The 24,598-nt window shown below is 40.0% G+C and overlaps 2 protein-coding genes across 2 annotated transcripts in view; both read left to right on the top strand.

Moving 5' to 3' along the window:
• DNAH12 (dynein axonemal heavy chain 12) overlaps positions 1-9,591 on the top strand; it is a 97,074-nt gene extending 87,483 nt beyond the window's left edge. Inside the window, exons 36-39 of the mRNA XM_008071746.1 lie at positions 4,610-4,747; positions 5,175-5,266; positions 7,753-7,820; positions 9,319-9,591. Coding sequence (XP_008069937.1) covers positions 4,610-4,747; positions 5,175-5,266; positions 7,753-7,820; positions 9,319-9,509 — 489 coding nt within the window. The 3' untranslated portion in view covers positions 9,510-9,591. The remainder of the gene's footprint in view (positions 1-4,609; positions 4,748-5,174; positions 5,267-7,752; positions 7,821-9,318) is intronic.
• A 1,853-nt stretch (positions 9,592-11,444) lies between these two features.
• ASB14 (ankyrin repeat and SOCS box containing 14) overlaps positions 11,445-24,598 on the top strand; it is a 20,242-nt gene continuing 7,088 nt past the window's right edge. Inside the window, exons 1-5 of the mRNA XM_008071747.1 lie at positions 11,445-11,566; positions 15,775-15,828; positions 16,281-16,414; positions 16,509-16,667; positions 23,570-23,815. Coding sequence (XP_008069938.1) covers positions 11,445-11,566; positions 15,775-15,828; positions 16,281-16,414; positions 16,509-16,667; positions 23,570-23,815 — 715 coding nt within the window. The remainder of the gene's footprint in view (positions 11,567-15,774; positions 15,829-16,280; positions 16,415-16,508; positions 16,668-23,569; positions 23,816-24,598) is intronic.

Here is a 24,598-nt window from a genome sequence, read left to right on the forward strand (position 1 = left end):
AAGCACAATCCTATTCACGATAGCTACACAAAAAAGAAAAAAGAAAGAGAGACTTTGGCATCCACCTAACCAAAGAAGTGAAAGACCTTTATAAAACACTGCTCAAAGAAATAAAAAATGACACAAACAAATGTAAAAACATTCCTTGCTCAGGGTTTGAAGAATCAATATTGTTGAATTATCCATCCTACCCAAAGCAATCTACAGATTCAATGCATTAACCATCAAACTACCAACATCATTTTTCTCAGACCTGGAAATGGCAATACAGAAATTTATATGGAAACAAAAAAGAGCCCAAATAGCCAAAACAATCCTCAGTAAAAGAAACAAAGTGGGAGGTATTACACTTCCAAACTTTAAACTTTATTACAAGACTATGTAACTAAAACAGCCTGTTATTGGTACAAGAGTAGACACATAGACCAAATGGAATAGGACAGAGATTCTGGAAACAAAAATAATCTCTCAACCAACTCATCTTTGACAAAGCCACCAATATCAATCACTGGGGAAAGGGGACCATATTTAGCAAGTGGTGCTGGGAAAACTGACTGACTACATGCAGAAGAATGAAACTGGACCCCTATCTATCATCATATACAAAAATCAACTCTAAATGGATCAAAGACCTAAATATAAAACCTCAAACTATAAGAATCCCAGAAGAAAATATAGGAAACACCCTTATGCACATTGGAGTATTCTTGACCAAGCCCCCAAAGCAAATGCCAGAAAAGTTAAAATAGACTAGTGGGACCTCATCAAACTGAAAAACTTTTGCAAAGCAAAAGAAACCATCAAGGGAGTAAAGAGACAACCCACAGAATGGGGAAAAAAATTGCTAATTATGTATCTGATAAAGGTCTAACATCCAGGATATACAAGGAACTCAAATGAGCTGAAAGGAATAAATAAACAAACAACCCTATTAAAAAGTGGGCAAAGGACATGATCAGACACTTTTCCAAAGAAGATATACAAGCAGCCAACAGATACATGAAAAAAATGCTCAGCCTTACTAGTCATCAGAGAAATGCAAATCAAACTACAATGAGATACTACCTAACTTCAGTAAAGATGCCATCATTAATAAATAAAAAAATGACCGGGCTCAGCTTGTAATCCTAGTACTTTGGGAGGCTGAGGTGAGTGGATTACCTGAGCCCACAGGTTTGAGACCAGCCCTGGCAACTTGGCGAGACCTCGTCTCTACAATATATCAAAAAATTAGCCGGTGTGTTAGCCCGTGCCTGTAGTTCCAGCCTCTTGGAAGGCTGAGGCTGAAGGATCGCCGGAGCCCAGCAGGTGGAGGCTGTGGTGGCCAGGAGCATGACACTGCACTCCAGTCTGGGTGACAGTAAGACTCCAACTCAAAAAAAAATCAAAAAACAACAGTTGCTGGTATGAAGAAAAAGAAACGTTTCTACACTGTTGAAAAGCAGCGTGGTGATTCCTAAAATAACTAAAAATTGACCTTCCATTTGATCCAGCAGTCCCTCTCCTGGGAATATACCTGGAGGAATTTAAATAGTTCTACCAAAAAGACACCTGCACACACATTTGTGGTTGCACGATTCACAATAACAGAAACATGGAACCAACCATACTGTCCATCTTTTAAATATTTTTTAATTTATGGAAGTTTTGTGTAGATAACAAAAGCAACAGTATAGAAAAGAGTATTGAAAGGGAATCCTCCTTACAGAATCTACACAATTTTCTCACCATTTTTCTTTCTCTTCACTTCCTAGTGATTCTTAGAATTAACAAATTAGTGCCGGGCTCGGTGGCTCAGCCTGTAATCCTGCACCTTTGGGGGGCTGAGGTGAGTGAATTGCCTGAGCCCGCGGGTTTGAGACCCGCCTGGGCAGCGAGACCTCATCTCTACAGTAAATCAAAAAATCAGCTGGGCATGGTAGCGCATGCCTGTAATTCTGGCTACTTGGAAGGCTGAGGCGGAAGCCCAGCAGGTCGAGGCTGCAGTGGCCGGGAACGGCCATTGCACTCCAGTCTGGGCGACAGAGTGAGACTCCAACTCTAAATAAATAAATAAATAAATAAAAAGAATGAACAACTTAAACAAATGAGTCATCTGAGTTTTTCTATCATTTCCTCATTTCTCTCTCCTCATTCACCCTATTAATTTCTGACTTAGTCTGTCCAGGCTGCTATTTTACAAAGTAAAATAGTCTGGAGAACTTAAAAAAATAGACATATATGTATTTCTCATAGTTCTGGAAGCTGGGAATTCCAAGATTAGGATGCGATCATGGTCAGGTTCTTGGCAAGGGCTTTCCTGGTTCACAGATGAGAGAGAGAGAGAGACAGAGACAAAGATCTCTCCTATTTCTTCTTATAAGAGCACTAATCCTATCATGAGGGCTCAAACTTTATGACTTAATTACCTCCTGAAGGCCCTAACTCCAAATTCAAACACCTTGGGAATTAGGGTTTCAACCTATGAATTTTGGAGGAAAACAAACATTCAGTCCATAGTATCTTCCCTTTCTTCTTCCTGTTCCTTTTAAAAACAGCTTTTTGCACACTTCCTAAAATCCCAGGACAAATCCTAGATCTAGCACTTATTATCTTTGTGACTTTGTGCAAATTACTCATCTTTCTGTACCCATTTCCTCATCTGTAAAATTGGAGGAATAATACCTAACTCACTGTTATTTTATAGACTAAATGAGATGCTACATGTAAAAGTGCTTAACACTGGCTTGTACTAAGCACTTAGTCAGTGATAGCTAATTCAGAGATTGGATAAGTAACTGACTACAGACGCTAATGATATTTGGCTAAAGGAAGCTCTGGGTGAGTGAATTTTCTACACACTTGCCTTCTGAGTTCTTATAGCTTTCTTGAGCGTGATGCTGCTTCTGCCTGGCTTTGCCTTTGACAGACTCCATCTCTTTCTCTACCTTCTCTTGAACTGCTAGCTTGCACTGTTGGCAACATCTCCAGAAGCAGTTTGTTCTCTTTCTCCGAGGGAGCAAAGCTGGCTTCTATTGCTTGCTCAGAGACAAAGATCATTTCATTGATTCATCTGTTCATTCAACAAACATGAATTGAGACCCCACTTTTTTCAAAACACCTTATTGTGTGCTCTATGATAAAAAGATCATTTCAATATGAATTCTGCCTTCAAGTTGCCAATAACCTACAGGGAGACAAACTGTGTATCTAAAGAAAACTAATATAGTAAGGGATGTGCCATAAAAGACCAAATGTAAAACACGCTGCGAGTTCAAAGACAGGAGAGAGTTCTTTGGCTGAAGAAAGCTGAGTTTGTTTCATGGATGACATAGACTGGAGCTGGGTCTAAAGGAGATAGCTGGGTAGCTGTTGGATGAAAGGCACTGTATATTTAGGACTGATTCTGTTGTAACAAAAATTCTAACATAAGCAAAAATAAAGTCTGTTCTCTTGTGTAACTAAAAACTCCAGGGGTTAAGGTGCCTTCAGGTCGAATTTGACCTGGGATACAAAATGGGTCCCTGATCAGGGCTTGCACTTCATCTCTTGGCTCCATTCCCTTTGGGTTAACTCCATTCTCAGGTTCTTATCTGATGGAAGCAAGATAGCAACAGCAACTCTGGCCTCACATCTACACAACTTCAAGGAGTTGAGAGTGAGTTTTCTTCCCTAAAAGTCACAGCAAGAGTTTCTGCATCTCTGGTTTTGATTGGTTTACATGTCCATTTCTGAATCACTATGACAGGAGGTGTGATTGACTAGGAATGAATCAGATAACCCTCCCAGAAGTCTAGGTGGAGTTCTACCACCAGAAGTGCTTGGATTGAGAGTGTAGAGGGTTTGTCCTTCAGAGGAAAAGAAGAATTTGTATCACTTTAATTTAAGATCGGCAGAAAAAACAACTGATGTTCACCCAGCACAGAGGAGACCAGCAAATTGTCTTGTCTGGTTAGAATATAGGATGCTTGAAGGGAAGTAAAAGAGAGATGGAGCTAAAAATATAATTTGGGGCCAGATTGTGAAAAATCTTGAATAAAAGACTAAGAGGATTAAACTTTAATTTGGTGGGTCACTGAAGAATTATGCAAGATTCTAAACCTGATCCAAACTATGCATGGTGAGGTATATTCCAGCACCATGGTTTTAATGTATTGAGCAGAAAGAGGAAGCAAGAAGACAGCACACACTGATGCAGAAACAAGACCATGCATACATGAACTGTAGTGAGGGCAGTGGGCGTGGAGACAAGGGGTTTAAGAGGATTAAGGAATCAACACATGAGGGCTATAGTTAGACACTGTGTAAGATGTCTACAGATGGTTGCTTTGGAGTGGGATAATGTAATAAATCTCCCAAATAATTTATATTTGACTTTTTGCAGAAGATTTGAATCTGTCAAACTATGTTTCATTCAGGGCCATGCTGAAATTATTTTGAATTTCCTGAGAAGAGTAACTAGAAGGGAAAAGAGATAGGAGAGCCAAGATAGGCTGTGTTTGATATCAGGGAAGAGAGTCTTGTGATGGAAAGTGTGGGCAACATCCACAAAAACCAGAATCAGGAACTATACGTCAGGTGGCACATAAGTTTCAAAATGGACATAATATATTTTGTTTTCCCTTTATAGGACTGGTATAATTCAGGAAAACCTTGCGTGTTTTGGCTCTCAGGCTTCTTTTTCACTCAAGCCTTTCTAACTGGAGCTATGCAGAATTATGCCAGAAAATATACCACCCCTATTGATTTAATAGGATATGAATTTGAGGTATAGTAACTCCTTAAACTCAACAGTATGTCATTATATCAAGTCATGTATTTAAGCTGAATTGATATATTATAGCCCATTATAAGCAAATGTTACTTCTTTTCATTCTGTGTTCCATGAAGAAAGTATACAGTATTTGTCTTGCCATCCCTAAGATAGAACTTTCATATGTTTCAACATTTGGTTAAGTAATCCAATGCTGTTCTTCTACATAGCAAAAATTAATATGAGGTACAGTAAAACCTAATAAAATAATTTTAAAAGAACCGTATTATACACTTTAACATACTATGGCTGAAAAAAATGTATCATTTAATAAGCTGTTAAATAGTAGTTTCCCTGATGTGCTGGATATTTAGTTAATGTTTTCTTTGAAATTAAGTTGTCTGGAGAGGAAATTGTTGCCAGTATGTACCTCTCCTTGCAGGTCATTCCTTCTGATACATCTAACACGTCACCAGAAGATGGCGTTTATATCCACGGATTATATCTTGATGGAGCGCGCTGGGACAGAGAAAGGTCAGTAGTTTCAACTGCAAAGACCTTGGCAGTAGCTGGATCATAGATCAGAAAAAACGATCTGCTGCTTTTTGTTGTTGTTTAACCAAAAGGTCTCTTCCAAGGATTAAGGAGTAATAAATAATATCAGAATTCTTTTTTTTTTTTTTTTTGAGTTGGAGTCTCGCTCGGTTGCCCAGACTGGAGTGCAGTGGCCGCTCCTGGCCACCGCAGCCTCGTCTGCTGGGCTCCGGCGATTCTTCCGCCTCAGCTTTCCAAGTAGCCGGAATTACAGGCATGTGCTACCACGCCCGGCTGATTTTTTGATTTATTGTAGAGATGAGGTCTCACTGCCTAGGCGGGTCTCGAACCCGCGGGCTTAGGCAATCCACTCACCTCAGCCTCCCAAAGGCGCGGGATTACAGGCTGAGCCACCGAGCCCAGCCAGAATTCTTTTTTTTTGGTCTTCCTTTTTTTATTATAAAGATGTGGGGTGCAATTCAGGGTCAGGTATACAAACACTGATTATGCAGCTACCCTTGTTGATGAGGTGTGCCCCTCCCTCCCCTAGCAGCTTCCCTCAACTGCCAATCCCACCACCCCTCCTCTGACAGTTTCCCACTACTGCCAGTCCCTTTCTTATAGTATTATAATTGTTCAAGGTCCGCTTATGAGTGAGAACATATGGTACTCGGTTCTTTGTTTCTGTGATGGATCACTGAGTATGATCGACTCCAAATCCATCCAAGTTGCTGCGAAGTCCATGATATCAGAATTCTTACATAATCAGTCAGGCCAGTGCAATTGATGAGTGATTACTTTTAGGTCCTAAATGTTTTTTAGTTAATATTTCAGTGGTCTGGCCGAGCTCAGTGGCTCAGCCTTTAATCCCAGCACTTTGGGAGGTCGAGGAGAGTGGGTTGCCTGAGCCTGCGGGTTTGAGACCAGAGTGGGCAACATGGCGAGATCTCATGTCTACAATAAAATTTTTAAAAAATAGCCAGGTATGGTAGCGCATGTCTGTAGTTCTGGCTACTTGGAAGGCTGAGGTGGAAGGATTGCTGGAGCACAGAAGGTCAACAATGCTAGGATGGCCATGAGTGTGCGTGCCACTGCACTCCAGCCTGGGCAAAAAAGTGAGACTCCAGCTAAAAAAAAAAAAAAAAAAAAAAAAAAAATTCAGTGGTCTTATTAGTAGAAAAGTTAACTGAAATTATTTGCCTGCTTATTCTGTTTTATAATAGTTACCTTCCATTTTGCAATGTGTAGGGTTGCCTCACTTTTAAACAATTTACAGTTAATTATAAGAAAGTCCTCATTTCTATTGGTGAATGGAAAACTTTTTCTTCCATTTTGATGAGACAATAAATAAATATTTAGAATAAATGTTGGATTTCCAGTTTCACTCTTAGGAAATTAAGCAATGCTGTTCCTGTTTAAAATATTTAAGAGGAGGGCCGAGTGTGGTGGTTCACACCTGTAATCACAGCACTTTGGGAGGCTGAGGCAAGAGGATTGCCTGAGCCCAAGAGTTCAAGACGAGCCTCACAACATGGTGAGACCTCATCTACAATAAGTGAAAAAATTAGCCAGGTGTGGTGGCTCATGCCTGTAGTCCCAGCTCTTTGGAAGGCTGAGGCAGAAGGATCGCCTGAGCCCAGCAGGTTGAGGCTATGGTGGCCATGATTGTGCCACTGCACTTCAGCCTGGGTGACAGAGTGAGACTCTGACTCAAAAAATAATAATAAGAGTAGGAGAGAAGGAGATAAAATGTTTCCCTTAGAGCCCTACTCTTAAAAATCCATTTATAGATATAACCTTTTCTCTCCAAAGTCAGGATTAGACTTTGTTTTACAGGGAGCACTAAATACTGAGGTAGGAAAAATTGCCTAAGATGGCTCTACAGAGATAATACAAAGACAGTATTATGAAGAGACTCAACTGCACATAATTCATTTTATTATTTCTGTTTTATTTTTTCATTTTATTTCCATTTTTCTTGACTTAATTTGCCTCATATATTCATTTTTTCCTTCCTTTCTTCCCTCCTTCATTCCTTCAATCAATAAACAATGTAGCATAGTGAAAAGAAACCATGTTTTCTAGATAGGCATATCTGTTTGAATCCTGACTCCGGCACTTAAAAGCTACAAAACTGTGAGAAAAGTACTCAACATCTCTAAACTGCCAACCTTTATCTGTGAAATAGCAATAGAGATGGGGACAAAATCATCATGAGGGTCAAATGTGATAGTGTGGTATCTGTATCATTGATATTTGTCCATTTAAAAATTGGCAGATATTTATATTTACTGTTTTACACTTTACCTTTCCATAACTTTCTTTTCTTTCAGTTCTTTATTGCCACTTTTTCATTTTCTTTTTTACATTTCCTTTATCATTCTAGTCCTTTCTTATATTAAAAGCCAATATCTAAGTAGCAATCTGTTTTTAGAAGCAAATTTCCTAAGTTATTTCTAATAGTTGTTGTCAATTTCTCTTTATAGTGGATTGCTTGCTGAACAGTATTCCAAACTTCTGTTTGACCTGATGCCCATCATATGGATAAAACCAAGTAAGTATTCTTTTAACAAAATTTCTTCAAGATTTATGATAGATATTATACACTGCTCCCTAAAATAAGTTTTTGCTCAAACCTTTTAGGATTTGGCTCAATTATAACAAACATTGATGAAATATTTACACTGGAAATTACTGTTCTCCCTTTTTTTGTGTGTGGCATTTATATTGAGAATATCTTTCTGCTTCTTTATGCTCTTAGCCTACAGGGTATGTCATTCTCTACTCCTCCCTCGGAGTAGAGGGGGTTTCAGGGATTGTATAGCTGCCTGCCCATATTTTGATTCTGAACTCCTTTTGCATACTGCTCAGAGGCACAAATAAACTTGACAGTCTTCAGTTAGTGACTAGCATTTTCTGGCTATAAAAGACCCCTAAGCCTAGGAGGCAGCCAGGTGCCCCAAGACACAGGTGTTGCAAGCCATACAGGGTGGAGGCCAGTTTTATCCCCTTGGAGAAGTCATGTTCCTTCCCCGTTTCTTCCATCATCATTTTTCCACAAGTCTGAAATAAAAAGAGGTTCATTCTTTTGTTTTCTCTTTCCTAACTTTTTTATTCTTAAATAACAACAAATGAAAACATTTGCAAATCACCCAGAATCACCATCCAACCTATCACATATTTTCATTATTAATGTGGTTTAGTTATAACTATGATAAATGTGACCTTAGTTTAGAAAGACTCCAGTATCTCATATCTGGCTTTTTAGGAATTATCCATAGATTCTTTTGGGGACTTAGTAAGAGTTGATGTGTTTTTCTTATTAATAACCTGCTAAACTGGGCTCGGTGGCTCAGCCTGTAATCCTGCGCCTTGGGAGGCTGAGGTGAGTGGATTGCCTGAGCCTGTGGGTTCGAGACCCGCCTGGGCAACGAGACCTCATCTCTACAATAAATCAGAAAATTAGTCGGGCGTGGTGGCGTACACCTGTAGTTCCAGCTACTTGGAAGGCTGAGGCGGAAGGATCACCGGAGCCCAGCAGGCCGAGGCTGCAGTGGCCAGGAGCGGCCACTGCACTCCAGTCTGGGTGACGGAGTGAGACTCCAACTCAAAAATAAATAAATAACCTGCTAAAAACAAATAGAAACTACAGCTGCTTCTAATTTATGGGCTTCTTGTATTAGAGCTCTAAACAGTTGTGTTTCTCCCTTTGATTCGTCCCCATTTCCTTCACTGTATTTTATTCCTTCTTCCCCACCTTCTCCTTCTCCTACTCCTTCCCTCCCAATCCTCTTGGGTTTTTTAGGACTGCTAAATGATCATAACTTTAAAATCAATTCCTTCTTCTAGATCTGGAATCATGTGATATATGAAATCATTTGCCTTGTTTCACAACCATTATAATATACTAACTGTAAAAAATACAAAAAACTTAAAAACCTTCAGATGTTATAATCATGATCTTAGAGTTAGTATTGGCTTTATTACAAGATAAATAGTTATCTTTTAGTATCAGTGGCTGTATCAAATGAATACATTTCTTTTTTTTCAAGCTCAAAAGTCTCAGATTATAAAGTCGGATGCCTATGTCTGTCCCCTGTACAAGACAAGTGAACGTAGAGGAACTCTTTCCACCACGGGACATTCTACTAACTTTGTCATTGCGATGTTGTTAAAAACAGACCAACCTACTCAACACTGGATCAAGCGTGGGGTTGCTTTGCTCTGTCAGTTGGATGACTAAATTGGACAAATTTAGAAAACATCTGAAAGTAGTAAAAAATATTGTCTTTAATTATTTAAAAAATATACATTATAAAACTAAGTATCTCTGTTATTCTTTTAAATTTTAAATGATCTTTGTGAATGGTCTCTGCATTTTTCGCTTCCCTGATATACCATGCTTATTTGGAATATGGCCTTCTAGAGATAATTTTGAGAGCACTTGTGGAAGGAAAATGTGAAAAAAAAAGTGTTTCTTGGAAACAAATGAATGATCTTTGAAGTTTTTGTTTAGTTTCTTTTTTAAAGTATGATATGTATGTGAAAAACAGATCTGGGGCATTCAATGGATAAAATTTAACTAATATCAGAAGTTATCTCTTTCAAAAGTGTTAAATCAGCTTCAGTAATGGTTTACTTTCCATTTACCTACCTGAAGGAATTATACACAAACATTTCAAATACATAAAGAAATTGTAAATAGGGAAAATATTAAAACAATTACACAACTAAATCCTTTATTTCATACTTTTAAGTCATTAGTTCCATTCTCATAGTAACCCTGTAACTAAGAAAGGAAACTCAAAACAGTGAAGTTGACCTGCAAAGGCAGTAAGACGGCTGGAGGGCAATCCTAACTTCCACAGCCACAGTGATATTGTACTTCCTGGCATTGACTTCATATTGATTTTGAAATGTCAAGTGGTCTCTTTACTACCTTTAGTGTACATTAGCAATTTAAAAATATTTAACAATACAAATACAAAATTTTAGCCAACATTTTATTAGCTTGTGTGGAGTAAATGCCTTCCTTAGGATTTCAATGACACAAGGCCAAGTTCTGTAACCCAAGGAAAATGTAGGTACAGCTACCTAGTGAATCTGGACCACTGGGACAGTCACTTTTGATAAATCAGTCAGAGCAAAATGTTTGGCCTCTCTTAAATGGAAAATTGATTCTGGTTTGCAGTAGCTATGTGCATGAGTATTAAGAGAATGCATTCTTTTTGCGTGGCTAACCCCCTGCAAAAGCATTTTGCTCCAGGAATAACATTTTTAAATTTGATGAATATGGCAGTGAAGAAAAGAGATCCTGTTTCCAAACAGAGCTAAATCACATGTAAAAAATAAGGAGAATGTGCCAGACTGTCTTATGACCAAGTATTTATAGTAAAGCTATTAATGGAATGGTCATTACAGGGGAGTGGCGATCCTAAATATAAATGAAAATTCTGAGGCTGACATGTGTTAGTCCTTAGCAGTGAACACTTCAGTGCTGTCTTAAGGGATATAACAAAAGGTAAAAAGGGAAGAAAAGAGTCTTTGGTATGTGATCCAATCTATTCTATGCTAAAACTGAAAATGTTCTTTTAAAACCGTTTAGATATTGCCTAATAAAATGCATTTGTTTTGCTGCTGCTATATCTATTATATGTTGTGTTATGAGGATACATTTATTCCTATAAAATGTTTATATTATTTTCAGCATAACATTCATTGTGTGTTGGAAAGATATTTTCTGGATAAGTGCTACCATCACTGAGAAATACTCACAAGTCAAGTCTAAAATAGATCAATATAAGCATTTTCAGTGTTACAATGGCACTGACCTAAGTCTTATGCAAAAAGTTGTTTTTCCTGAATGAACTTTAAGTAAATGGCTACTCATGGAAACGTCTAATTTATGTTGAATCTGTGGCAGTCCAAAAACCTGTTTTAAGTTTATAAAAATTTCTTAATGAATATTTTGTTTTCAAAATTTTGTATTTTCTAGAAAAGTAAACTTGGGGCTTAAAAAAAGAAGAATAAGAAATTCTATTTTCTTCATTTATCAATCCTATGTACTTTCTAGTTTCCTGAATTTTATTTATAACTTAAAGCAGCTGATAATCTTGTAACAACTGGGAAAATATTTTTAATTCATTCTGACTTTAAAGTAAACCTGTCCACGTTCCACATGGATAATTACACCAGTGATGAAGACATGGACGATGACTTTGACACCCAGTTCATCATTCAACAGAGTCTGCAGGATATTTACAAGCCAGGAACAACACAACAGGCACCTGAGGATGAGAGGTAATAGTTTTCTGTTGACAACATAGTACTAAGTACTGTATTCAACAACTGAGACCTGTCATTAGCTTAACCCTAGTGTTGTGACAAAAATAGGAGAGTCAGAAGCCAAGGAGCTATCATTTAAATTAATCTATAAGATAGCATGTCTGACTGGACAGGAAAAATCTGGAGAAAATTCAGAATTTAATTAGGCAGTTAAAAACTAGTTAAAGGAGGTTAGCAGCAAATCTGGGTGAGGAGCTGCAGACTGGAAATCAGAAGAAATATATAAAAGGGGATATGAAGGGCTAGTGAAAAACTCCACATGTTTTGTCTTTAGGGAGCTGAAGAAACGCATAGGTCCAAACAAGACACTAGAAAGTTCTCTTCCACCTTAGTGAGGTAGGTAGGGATGGGGTCCAGTCTTTGATCTACTCAAATCAAAAGGAGGAATTACGTAAACTTAAACCCAAGACAGACCAACCCACTCTGAAGGTGTAGTTTCATAGTTCTGTTATGACAACAGTAGGAAAGGACCAGTGTGTCCATCTGTGGTCTAAGAAGAATCGTCCTGGAGACGGGCAGTCCACAGTCACACACACCTAGTCAAACGATCTCTGACTGATCCACAACCTCAGTCCTCTGAGGTAGTTATAACCGCTGTTTTTTCTGGGGTGATAAACCCAGGTTGCTTGGGATGGTAATCTCTATTTGCCTGCTGGAGGTAAAACTGGACAAATGCTTTTAACTCTAAGAGATTTCATAATTAAATATAGAGATGATGGACTGGGTGTGGTGGCTCACACCTATAATCCCAGCACTTTGGGAGGCTGAGGTGAGAGGATTGCCTGAGACCACAGGTTGGAGGCCAGCCTAGGCATCTGTACAATAAATTAAAAAATTAGCCAGGCATATTGACACATATCTGTGGTTCTAGCTACTTGGAAGGCTGAGGCAGAAGGATTGCCTGAGCCCAGCAAGGAGGCTGCGGTGGCCGTGAGTGTGCCCCTGCACTCCAGCCAGGGTGAGAGTGAGACTCTGACTCAAAAAGAGAGAGAGATGACCTATTGCTTGTTTGGTTTTGAGTTGAGGTCTCACTCTGTTGCCCAGGCTGGAGTGCAGTGGCATGATCATGGCCCACCATAGGCTCTACCTTCTGGGTTCAGGTAATCCTTCCACCTCAGCCTCCTAAGTAGCTGGGGCTATAGCCACATACCACTCTTGGCTAATTTTTTAATTTTTATTTTTGTAGAGACGAGGTCTTGCTATGTTGCCTATGCTGGTCTTGAACTTCTGTGCTCAAGCAATCCTTCTGCCTCAGCCTCCCAAAGTTCTGGGATTACAGGCATAAACCACTACACCCAGCCTCCTATAGTATTTTTAAAAATACTGCCAGTCTAGGTAATATAGCAAAACCTTGTCTCTACCAAAAACATTAAAAAAATAAAAAAAGTAGCCAGGCATAGTGGTATTCCTGTAGTTCTAGCTACTCAGGAAGCTGAGCCAGGAGGATCACTTGAGCCCAAGAATTCAAGGTTGCAGTGAGCCATGATTGTGATCACTATGTGTAACATTAAATATTAACTCATTTAAATGTTAATTTTCATTACTATGCTATGACGTGGGTACTATTATTATCCCCATTTATAGATAAGGAAACTGAGGCACAGAAAAGTTAAGTGACAAAGCCAGTAAGATTACAGAACCAGTAAGTGAAGAGCCAGGCAGCCTGACTCCAGAGTCTATCTTCTTTTTTTTTTTTTCTTTATTTTAAAGATGCGGGGCACAATTCAGGGTTAGGTATACAAATGTTCATTGTGCAGGTACCCTTGTTGATGTGGTTGCTCCCCCCGGCAGTTTTTCTCAACTGCCAATGCCACCCTCCCACCCCTGGCAGTTTCCCACTACTGCCAATCCCTTTCTTATAGTATTTTAATAATTGTTCAAGGTCCACTTATGAGTGAGAACATATGGTACTCTGTTCTTTGTTTCTGTGATAGATCACTGATTCATCTATCTTTGATGATAGACAGAGTCTATATTCTTTTTTTTTTCTTGAGTTGGAGTCTCACTCCGTCATCCGGACTGGAGTGCAGTGGCACGCGCCCGGCCACTGCAGCCTTGACCTGCTGGACTCCAGAGATCCTTCCGCCTCAGCCTTCCAAGTAGCTGGAACTACAGGCGCGCACTACCATGCCCGGCTAATTTAGAGTCTATATTCTTTTTTTATTTTTATTTTATTTTTTTGTGAGTTGGAGTCTCACTCTGTCGCCAAGACTGGAGTGTAGTAGCCACTCCCGGCCACCGCAGCCTCGACCTGCTGGGCTCTGGCGATCCTTCCCTCTCAGCTTTCCAAGTAGCTGGAACTACAGACGCATGCTACCATGCCCGGCTAATTTTTTTGATTTTTATTGTAGAGATGAGGTCTCACCAAGTTGCCCAGGTGGGTCTCGAACCCACGAGCTCAGGCAATTCACTCACCTCGGCCTCCCAAGGCGTGGGATTACAGGCTGAGCCACCGAGCCCAGCCTAGGGTCTATATTCTTAACCACACACTATTCCTGTAGTTTTGTGTTGATTTAGGAATAATTTTTTAAATAATCTTTAAATATTAAATGTTTTATAAAGAAATTGGGTTTATTAGGTTATTTATTATATTAAACTTATGATTAAAATTTTTAAATGCATAACTGAGTAATTGACTTTGAACTAATCAGTTTAGGTTGAAAGGTGTAAAAGATTTTGGCTAAGTAGAACAATCCATGTTTCAGAGAAATTGAAATTGACTATAGTTATCAATTTAATTGATTAGACTTGCAAGAATTTTATGATACTTAAAAGGTTTGCTGATTTGGTCAGGTACTTGAAGGACTTAGAAAACTAGAATATACTTGAGACAGATGGAGTGATGGCCCCATCCAAAGATGCTCTAATTTCTGCATCCTGTAAATATATCACCTTACATAGCAAAGGGGAAGTAAGGCTACAGATGGGATTAAGGTTGCTAATCAGCTGACTTGAAGATAGGGAGAGGAGCCTGAATTACAGGGTCTTAAAAGTGAAAGAAGGCGACGAAGGAAAGAGACTCTGAGAGATGGTAGAGTGAGAAGGACTGAGTTCAACATTGCTGGTCTGAAGATGGAGGAAGAGGTCCATGAGCCAAGGAATGTGGGAAGCCTCTAGAAGCTGGGAAAGGCAAAGAAATAGATTCTCCCCTAAAACTTCCAGAAGGAACACAACTCTGTTGACACCTTGATTTTAGTCCAGTGAGACCTGTTTTAGATTACAGAACTTTAACATATCTGTATTGTTTTAAGCCACGTGTGTGGTTACTTCTTATAGTAGCTGCAGAAAATTAATACTAAATCTATGAGTACAGTTTTAAACTTTTAAGATAACTTAATTGACCAAATTATAAGGAGGATAGACTGTCTAAGGAAATTATCTTCAACCTGGGTTCATTAAATAATTAAAGAAAATGGAAAGGTAACAGTCCTTATTTACTAGATTTTAACATACCATAAGAAGCCGGGGGAACATAGAAAAACCCTGTCTCTACAATAAATAAAAATAAAAATAATCAACCAGGCATAGTGGTGCATACTTGTAGTCCAAGCTACTTGGGAGCTGCAGGCGAGAGGATTGCTTGAGCCAGGAGTTCAAGCAAGTCATGAGCCATGATCACACCACTGCACTCCTCCAGCCTGGGTGATGGAGCAAGACCCTATATCAATAATAATAATGATAATATTCATAAATTGAGCTTTAAAACTTTAATAAAAATATTGCTTTAAAAAACCACTAGTAGCATTTTCTAAGCACAAATTCTGACAGTATTTTTTTAAAACTCACACCATGCTTTACTATTTTAAAAAATAATTTTTGCTAGAATCATTGACCTTATAGAGTTTCCATTAAGTTTTACCATGAGATAGTGTGGCATTTCAGTTGTAGGCAGGTTTGATTCAGTTCAGCAAACATTGGCTGAGGGCTTACTGCAACCAGGCTCTCACACAATCTAATGAGGGAAAACAAGGGAAAGGAGTTTTCCTAGACCATGTTAAGGGCACACTACATTTTACAAACAGAAGTATCTCTATTAAGCCTCAGTTATTGCCTCATATGCGAGTTCATCCCTGCTTACTACTGCCTTTACACTTCTGACTTATAGCAGATAACTAAGTTTTTCCCTCAGTTTTGGAATGACACATATATTTTCTTCCATGCAGCTTCCATTCCTTTTTGAGCACCAACTATAAGAAGATAGTTGAAACAATAGAGACAGTTAAGTACTCTTCCTATTCTATCCCCTTTAATTTGTGGTAAGATGTGATGGTGACAGCCCACAGCATTTCCCCTCGAAGCTCAAGAAGCCTAAAAGCAGGTTCTTCCAAACACTAAGGTCTGCTGCTGATTGTTGAGAGTCCAGTGTGGCCTTTTCTGGGAGAAAATACTTAAGCACAACTTAGCACTTTAAGAGTTCCTGGTTCCTTCATAGATGAAGCTGTTGTTCTGTAAGTGACAAGATACTGGGGTGTTCCCAGGCCCAGGTGGTGGTGGAATGTTAGACAGCAAGCTTACCATCTGTCCTGTGCCATTTAAATGTATCTTTCATAAAAGGCTGTGCTTGAGCTCTGTTGTCTATGCACTCACTTTGGTGGTGGAATTCAGAAGCAATATGGGCTGCCTTGTTGTGTGTGCCAAATGTGAATCTGTTCTCTTTTGACTTGTTAATAGGTGAGGAAGATGCATTGTCACACTTAACTACGTACCATTCTGCTTTTGAGGAAGCAGATGAGAGAGGCTGGATCCCTCTGCATAAGGCTGCTGCGCAGTTAAATAAGAACATTTTGGAAATAACGCTAAAAGGTAAACTCCCTCTTACTCTTCTTGATGCCTCTGAGAAACAAGTTTAAATTTTATTTCTATACTTAACCGGTGTGATATGATGAATTTATTTCAGCTTCAAAACCCAGCATGTGGGAGCAAACCACTCACAACGGTGAAACGCCACTTTTTTTAGCTGTCAGCAATTGCCTCTTAGAAAACGCCAGTTTTCTTCTTCTCAATGGTTGCAATCCGAATGCTAAGAACTTTGAAGGCAATTCTCTCCTTCATACAGGTAAATGAACACCTTGTCTCTGGAGAAGAGTCTGTGGCACTAAGTCTCCTTCACGTCCACAGGTTTCAAAGGCAGCTTTTTGTGCATAGCTGCAACATTGTCACTCTGGTCCCCACTGACCAGACACGAGAACCTGACCCTCTGGAAGCTTTCTATAGGCTAATGCAAAAATCTCTGGGGTAAGACATAGGAGAGCAGAGTTACCTTGTGGAGCATGGGTGAAAGGCAGGCAGCTGAATGGGAGAACTGGTTGAAAACTATCAAGAAGCAGGTAGTCAGATCTCTAGATCACTCTTCCTCCACCCTAGAAGAATCCTGGAGGTTTATTCTCTGCGTAGCTTGTAGCTTAAATGGAGTGTCTCTTGCCAGATGATTTTAGGTGAGAGTGGGAGTACTTGATTGAAAACACTGGAGGAATCATGCAAACATAGGCTGAGACAACACAGCCCTCCTTCCCCACCAGGATTCCAAAGAGCTGGCAGCCAGGTCCTTACCCTCCAGGAGAGGCTTTGCTGGAAAATCTGACCAGCTCAAGAAGAAAGAGCTAAAGATAGTGGCACTGAGGGTTCCCCAATAAATGACCCAAACATAGCAACCTGTAGTTAAGCCTACAAGCCCCACCCACTGTTTGGAATTTCCAACCAGCTTTCAGTCCCCAACTCTTAATTATGAGCAGATAGCCAAAGACTATCTGAGGAAGGTCTTCAACAGAGATAAGCAACTTGGAGAAAACGGATTATTCAGGGACAATAATGTGTAAAGATACATTTCCTCAGGGAAATCAATGAAATAAGAACAGGCTATAACAAAAACTATCAGAAAACAAAATAAAATGCTATTGAGAAGTAAAAATAAGAGAGCAGAAATTTAAAAACTCAAAACAATGTTGGAAGATGATGTTAAGGAAAGCTTCCAAAAGAAAAAGATAAGAAATGAAAAATAGGCCGGGCTTGGTGGCTCAGCCTGTAATCCCAGCACTTTGGGAGGCTGAGGCGAGTGGATTGCCTGAACTTGCGGGTTCAAGACCAGCCCAGGCAACTTGGCGAGACCTTGTTTCTACAATAAATTAAAAATTAGCCAGGCATGGTAGTACACACCTGTAGTTCCAGCTACTTGGAAGGCTGAGGCAGAAGGATTGCCAGAGTCCAGCAGGTCGACACTGGGGTGGCCATGAGCATGCCACTGCACTCCAGCCTGGGCGACGGAGTGAGACTCCAACTCAAAAAAAGAGAAAAGAAATGAAAATAAGAAAGAAATGAGATAGCCGGGCTCGGTGGCTCAGCCTGTAATCCTGCACCTTTGGGAGGCTGAGGTGAGTGGATTACCTGAGCCTGCGGGTTCGAGACCCACCTGGGCAGCGAGACCTCATCTCTACAATAAATCAAAAATGAGCCAGGCATGGTAGCGCATGCCTGTAATTCCAGCTACTTGGAAGGCTGAGGAGGAAGGATCGCCGGAGCCCAGCAGGTCGAGGCTGTGGTGGCCAGGAGCGGTCACTGCACTCCAGTCTGGGCGACAGAGTGAGACTCCAACTCAAAAAAAAAAAAAGAAAGAAATGAGAAAATTAGGAGACCCAAAAGGAATGAGAGAGAGAACAGACAAGATGGAGACATCTATCACCAATGAAATGAGTCAAGAACTGATTTCCCAAAATGAAAGATGTGTTTCCAGAATGAAAGGACAAAGTGCCAGTTCAATGAATTTTAAAAGATCCACCCTTTTCGGCACTTTGTTTCCAGTCTTAGAGCAATTCGAGCATTTTCTATGGCACATTATAAATGGTTATCAGAATTCATGTTGATGACCCTGTCATCTAGCAAGACTCCTCACACACATTTGGTGTTGTTAAACCCAAAATTCAAAATCCGAGAGACCACCAAAAAGCCAGCTCCAATGCAAACACACGAGGGTCTTTATTCAGGCTCGAGTCTGGGCTCACGTATGAAACCAACGCAGCAGCTTCAGGAATGAGAGCCCCGACCCAGGCTAACACGCACCTTTTGTACATAATTCTGAAGGGGTGGGGTGGCTTTACAAACTTGTGCACACAGGATTGTATAAAAACTATATGACGCAGTTACAAAGACTTTGGTTGATTCGAGTTTGATACAAACTTGTGCACACAGGATTGGATAAAAACTATATGACGCAGTTACAAAGACTTTGATTGGTTGATTCGAGTTTGATTTGTGCAGGCTCAGGGTTAGTTACTTGTGATGGACAAGTAACTGCCAAACGGGCGGAATGGAATGCCAGGTAAGCTAGGTTTAGCAAGCAGGCAGGAGGTTTGAAACAACACCGAGCTTACCAGGAGAGAGACGCCACAGAGGCTACCACAATTTAAGCAAAGGAATGTCCGGAAGGGGCTTATTGCTTAACATTCACACACTGCTAGCAGCAGTTGCAGAATTCATATAGTAATAGTTCTTTTTTGAGTTTTTTTTTAATCTCTTGGGTCTCTCAGTGTCGGTAATTGGTGAATGAGTAGTGAAATGGATAAATTCAGGTGTTTTAGGATCTTGAGGGACTAAGGCTCATCATCCAAATGTGAATTAACATAAATGCAAAAAAGCCAGTTATTAGATAATTTTTTTTTAAATCAGAGTCTCACTCTGTCACTTGAGCCACCGCGCCCAGCCTTAGATAGTTTTATTTTTTAAAATCTCTACAAAATATTTGTAGAAATAAATAATGCAAGGATAGATTGAACATGTTAACAAAGAGCATCTAAAAGAGATGAGATTATGGGTCATTTTTTTCTTTTCTGTATATATAGTCTAAGTTCATTGAACACAATCCCTTTTATCAGAATAAAAAAGCATAAAAAGCTAAAAAATAAATAAATAAAAAGACACAGTCATTAAGGACAAAAAGAAGCTTCTACAAATTTCCAGAGAGAGAAAAAGGGATACAAAAGATGACACATCAGAATAGTTTCAGACTTCTCAATGGTAATTAGAAATTTGAAGAAATTAGTGGAGAATAGTTTTATAAATTCTGAGAAAATATTATTTCCAACTTAAAATTCTATATTTCTCCAAATTATCAAATCTTAAGGTATGAGACATAGAAGACATATTTTCATAGGTGATCTCAAAAAAATTTATCACTTGGTTAGGCACAGTGGCTCAGGCCTATATAATACCAGCACTTTGGAAGGCAGAGGTGAGAGGATGTCCTGAGCACAGGGGTTCGAGACCAGCCTGGCAACTTGGTGACATCTCATCTCTACAATAAGTAAAAAAATTAACCGGGCATGGTAGTACATACCTGCAGTTCCAGCTGCTTGGAAGGCTGAGGCAGAAGAATTTCTTGAGTCCAGCATATTGACACTGTGGTAGCCTTGAATGTGCCACTGTACTCCAGCCTGGATGACAGAGTAAGACTCTGACTAAAAAAAAAAGTTATCACTCACATACCCTTTTTGGGAAGCTAATGGAGCATATGTTCTCCCAATACAAGAGTAAACTAGAAAAACAAAACCCTGGGGATTCAGGAAGTGGAAGATTCAACCCAGGTAGCAGGCAAAAGAAATCCCTAAGATGATGGGGAACAGCAATGCTAGAATGACAACCCTTTTACTAGGCACTGAGGTGCAGATTGGAACAGGTCAAGAGGCCCCAGGTAGAGGCTTTCTTAAGACCCTGATGAGATAGGAATTAATATCTTTAAAAAAAATTTTTAGCCGGGCTCGGTGGCTCAGCCTGTAATCCCGCACTTTGGGAGGCTGAGGTGAGTGGATTGCCTGAGCCTGCGGGTTCGAGACCCGCCTGGGCAACTTGGTGAGACCTCATCTCTACAATAAATCAAAAAAATTAGCCGGGTCTGGTAGCGCACGCCTGTAGTTCCAGCTACTTGGAAGGCTGAGGCAGAAGGATCGCTGGAACCCAGTAGGTCGAGGCTGTGGTGGCCAGGAGTAGCCACTGCACTCCAGTCTGGGTGACAGAGTGAGACTCCAACTCAAAAACCAAAACAAAAACAAAAACACAAAAATAAAAAATTATTATATGCATATAATACACACACACACATATGCATGTACACATATTTTTTCTTTCTTTCTTTCTTTTAGAGTTGGGGTCTCGCTATGTTGACCAGGCTGGTTGTGAACTCCTGGGCTCAAATGATCCTGCCTCCTTGGCCTCCCAAAGTGCTGGGATTATAGGCCTGAGCAGCTGTGTCCAGTCAGGAATGAATATCTTGAAAGGAGTTTGAGATTGAGACACTTAAGAGAATTTGGGGTTGAATTAATTATAAGCAAATTGAGAACAAAGGAAATGAAACACAAAACAAGTATTAACTCCAGGAAAAGCAAAAAGATATGCAGAAAAAGAAATGTAATTATGGTCCAGCTTTGAATAGCAAACAATCAGAATAAGGTAAACACTGAATCTAACAAAAATTATGTTATAAAAACATTAGAAGAATGGTGGGATGATAGATGTGCGTGTGTGGTGTGGACGGAAGGAGGAAAAAAGTTAAATTCACATTTTTCACTGTGAGAATTCATTAAATTTTATCAAAACCAAATAAATCAACAAGTAGCAATACAAGCAGGTTAGTTAGAAAAACATATAGTATTTCTCGGCCTCCAAAAGTGCTGGGATTACAGGCGTTAGCCACTATGCCTGGCCATGTATAACTTTTGTCAAAATAAAAGCTAAAGATTAAAAGGAGAAAAGCCACAGAGCACTGTTGGAAGTTGGGATCTGGGGTCCCTTCATACTTTGTCCCAAGATACTCTTTCTAAGGATTTGCATTTGTAGAAAAAACATCAAGCAGAAGAGCCCTCTCTAAGAAAGTACTCAAAGTATAAAGCACCAGATCACATAACACTGACTAGTGAAACAAACTCTGGATTAGGTTTAACCTCTCTAAACCTGTGTCCTTGCCTATAGAATAGATTTATCCTGTGTGTACAAAAGTCACGTATGTAAAAACCATGGAGCTGTGAACCTATCATAACAATGTGGTGGGAAGAGCTAGTTTTCCTCTCTTGACTTCTGCCTATCTGGCAAGTCAAATGATTCCATTTCTGTGGCCCCTAAACAGCATCTCCCCATGGATAGATCATGGAAAATGCTGAGTCAAAGTTAAGCAAGTTCATTGCAAGATTTCTCAGAGACTTCAATAAACCGATTTGCAAAGTGAATCCTGAAGAGGGTGATGGAATACATAGCATTCCCAAAGCTTTTTATCACTTGCTTGTGTTTTTTTTTTTTTTTTTTTTTTAGCTATTCAGATTATTCTTATTATTACAGATTACAGATTATTACTGATTATTATTATTACAGACTGCTAGTAGAGGCAGAAACAGATCAACTTGATCTTTCAAAGCTATGGCTTCATTTAAAACTCTCCCCATTTCTCATTTTTTTGTTTCATTTGGAGCTAAAGTCCACTCTTCTTCTACAGAAACAAGTTTTAATTCCTCTTTGGATCTTGGTTCTTAAACCTAATAGGGCTACTTGGTTTTGAGTCCTCTCGTCTTTTTTTTTTTTTTTTCTTTAATCAGTATTTTTTATTATGGTTTTGTGGGGTACAGTTAAGGGTTAGGTGTACAATGACGTTTCATTCAGGCACCCTGTAGATAAGAAGTGTTTTCCCATCCCCCGACAGATATTTGCTACTGTTAATCCCATCCCCCTCCCCCCCATAGTTTCCCAGTACCATCAGTCATTTTCTTATAGTATTGCATTGGATGTTCAAGGTCCATTATATGAGTGAGAACATGTGATATTCGGATTTTTGTTTTTGTGAGAGGTCACTCAGTATTATAGACTCTAGTTCCATCCAGGTTGCAGCGAAATTCATGATTTTGTTCTTTTTTATGGCTGCGTAGTATTCCACCGTGTATATGTACCACATTTTTTTAATCCAGTCCTCTTTTGATGGGCAGCATGGTTGTTTCCAGGTTCTTGCTATTGTGAACAATGCTGCGATAAACGTACGTGTGCAGGTATCTTTTTTACAGAGTGATTTGTGTTCTTCAGGGTATATTCCCAGTAGGGGCAAAAGACATGAACAGACACTTCACAAAAGAAGACATTCGAGCAGCCAACAAACACATGAAGAAATGCTCAACCTCACTAATCATCAGGGAGATGCAAATCAAAACCACACTGAGATACCACCTAACTCCAGTCAGAATGGCAATTATCAACAACTCAAAAAATAACAGCTGCTGGAGAGGGTGTGGTGAAAAGGGAACACTTCTGCACTGTTGGTGGGAGTGTAAACTAGTGCAACCTCTGTGGAAAGCAGTGTGGCGATTCCTAAAAGCTCTAAAAATTGACCTTCCATATGACCCTGCTTGTGTTTTTTAACTACAGAATAATTTTCTTCACAGAGAACCTCAGGGGGCTTTCTATACAACACACTTGGGGAAACACATGCCAAAACCATCATTTTCTGTGGGCTCAGTCACTCACCCAAACTTGCATATTTAAATTACATTTTAGTCATTCACTTGTTGAGGTAGGTTCAGTGGCTGTTTGTTTCTCCTCTTCCTCCTCCTTCTCCTCCTCCTCCTAGCATTTCCAAGACTGTACTAAGCACTTAAATTTCATTTTCTTGAGAAAATAAAGTTGATAAGTGAAAATTGTATGTGTTCCAACCACATAAGCAGCCAATGAATAAGCAATGAAAAATGAGCACATTGTCTACACAAGCAGACAATGAAGAGTTATGCATTGCTTACAGAAAAACAAATAGCCCATTGATGTAAACACTATCAATATTATTTGACATACGCCTTACTTTATAATCTGTTTCCTAAACACAGAATGCTGGGGTATGCAGGTAGACAGGAGCTCCTTAGGAAAGCCTGAGGGACACTTACAGATAAGCAACTCTGGCCTTAATTCCCTGTTGAACATAATACCCACCTCACTTCTCCCCAGCTGTTCTGTGTGACTCCTATGACATGGCTGCCTTGCTGGTCAGCTGTGGAGCGGACGTCAATCTGCGGTGTGCCAACGAGAGGACAGCTCTCCATGAAGCAGCCAAACTGGGCAAACAGGACATGGTCAAGCTTATGCTGGCTTCTGGGGCACACTTTGACCCACGGAGTACCTATGGATTTACTCCTCTTGCCCTTGCTGCCCAAAGTGGACACACCGACATCATGGAAATGTTACTGCAGAAAGGCAAGCTTTTCTATGTGGTCAGCATGCTGCCGGGGGTTGCGGGGTGGGTGGTAGGTGGTGGTGGTAATGAGATCCAAGTGTTCTCTTGATGGAGAGTTTCAAAATAATAAGTTAACGTTTTTTTTTTTGAGTTGGAGTCTCACTCTGTCACCAAGACTGGAGTACAGTGGCCGCTCCCGGCCACCACAGCCTTGACCTGCTGGCCTCCAGGGATCCTTTCGCCTCAGCCTTCCAAGTAGCTGGAACTACAGGCGCGTACTACCAGGCCCAGCTCTTTTTTGATTTATTGTAGAGATGAGGTCTCACCAAGTTGCCCAGGAGGTCTCGAACCCGCGGGCTCAGGCAATCCACTCACCTTAGCCTCCCAAAGGCACGGAATTACAAGGTTAACATTTTATTAAACCTGATATAAATGTTTGATAAAATTGTTTTAAGGAGCTGGGCTCAGTGGCTCAGCCTGTAATCCCGCACTTGTGTTCATCCAGGCTGGAACACAATGAGACAATCATTGCTCACCATAGTCTTGACCTCCTGGGTTCAGGTGATCCTTCTGCCTCAGCCTCTCAAGTAGCTGGATTACAGGTACACACCACCATGCCCAGCTAACCAGCTATTTTTATTTTTATTTTTTACTTTTTTGCAGAGATGAGGGTCTCAGTATGTTGCCCAGGCTGGTCTTGAACTCCTGAGCTCAAGTGATTCTCCCACTTTGGCCTCCCAAAGTGCTGGGATTACAGACATGAGCCATCACACCCGGCCTTCAGGTTGCTCTTTTTTTTTTTT

This window comes from Carlito syrichta, unplaced genomic scaffold (assembly GCF_000164805.1).
Source record: "Carlito syrichta isolate Samal-C Ts95f unplaced genomic scaffold, Tarsius_syrichta-2.0.1 Scaffold314704, whole genome shotgun sequence".
Classification (NCBI taxonomy): domain Eukaryota; kingdom Metazoa; phylum Chordata; class Mammalia; order Primates; family Tarsiidae; genus Carlito; species Carlito syrichta.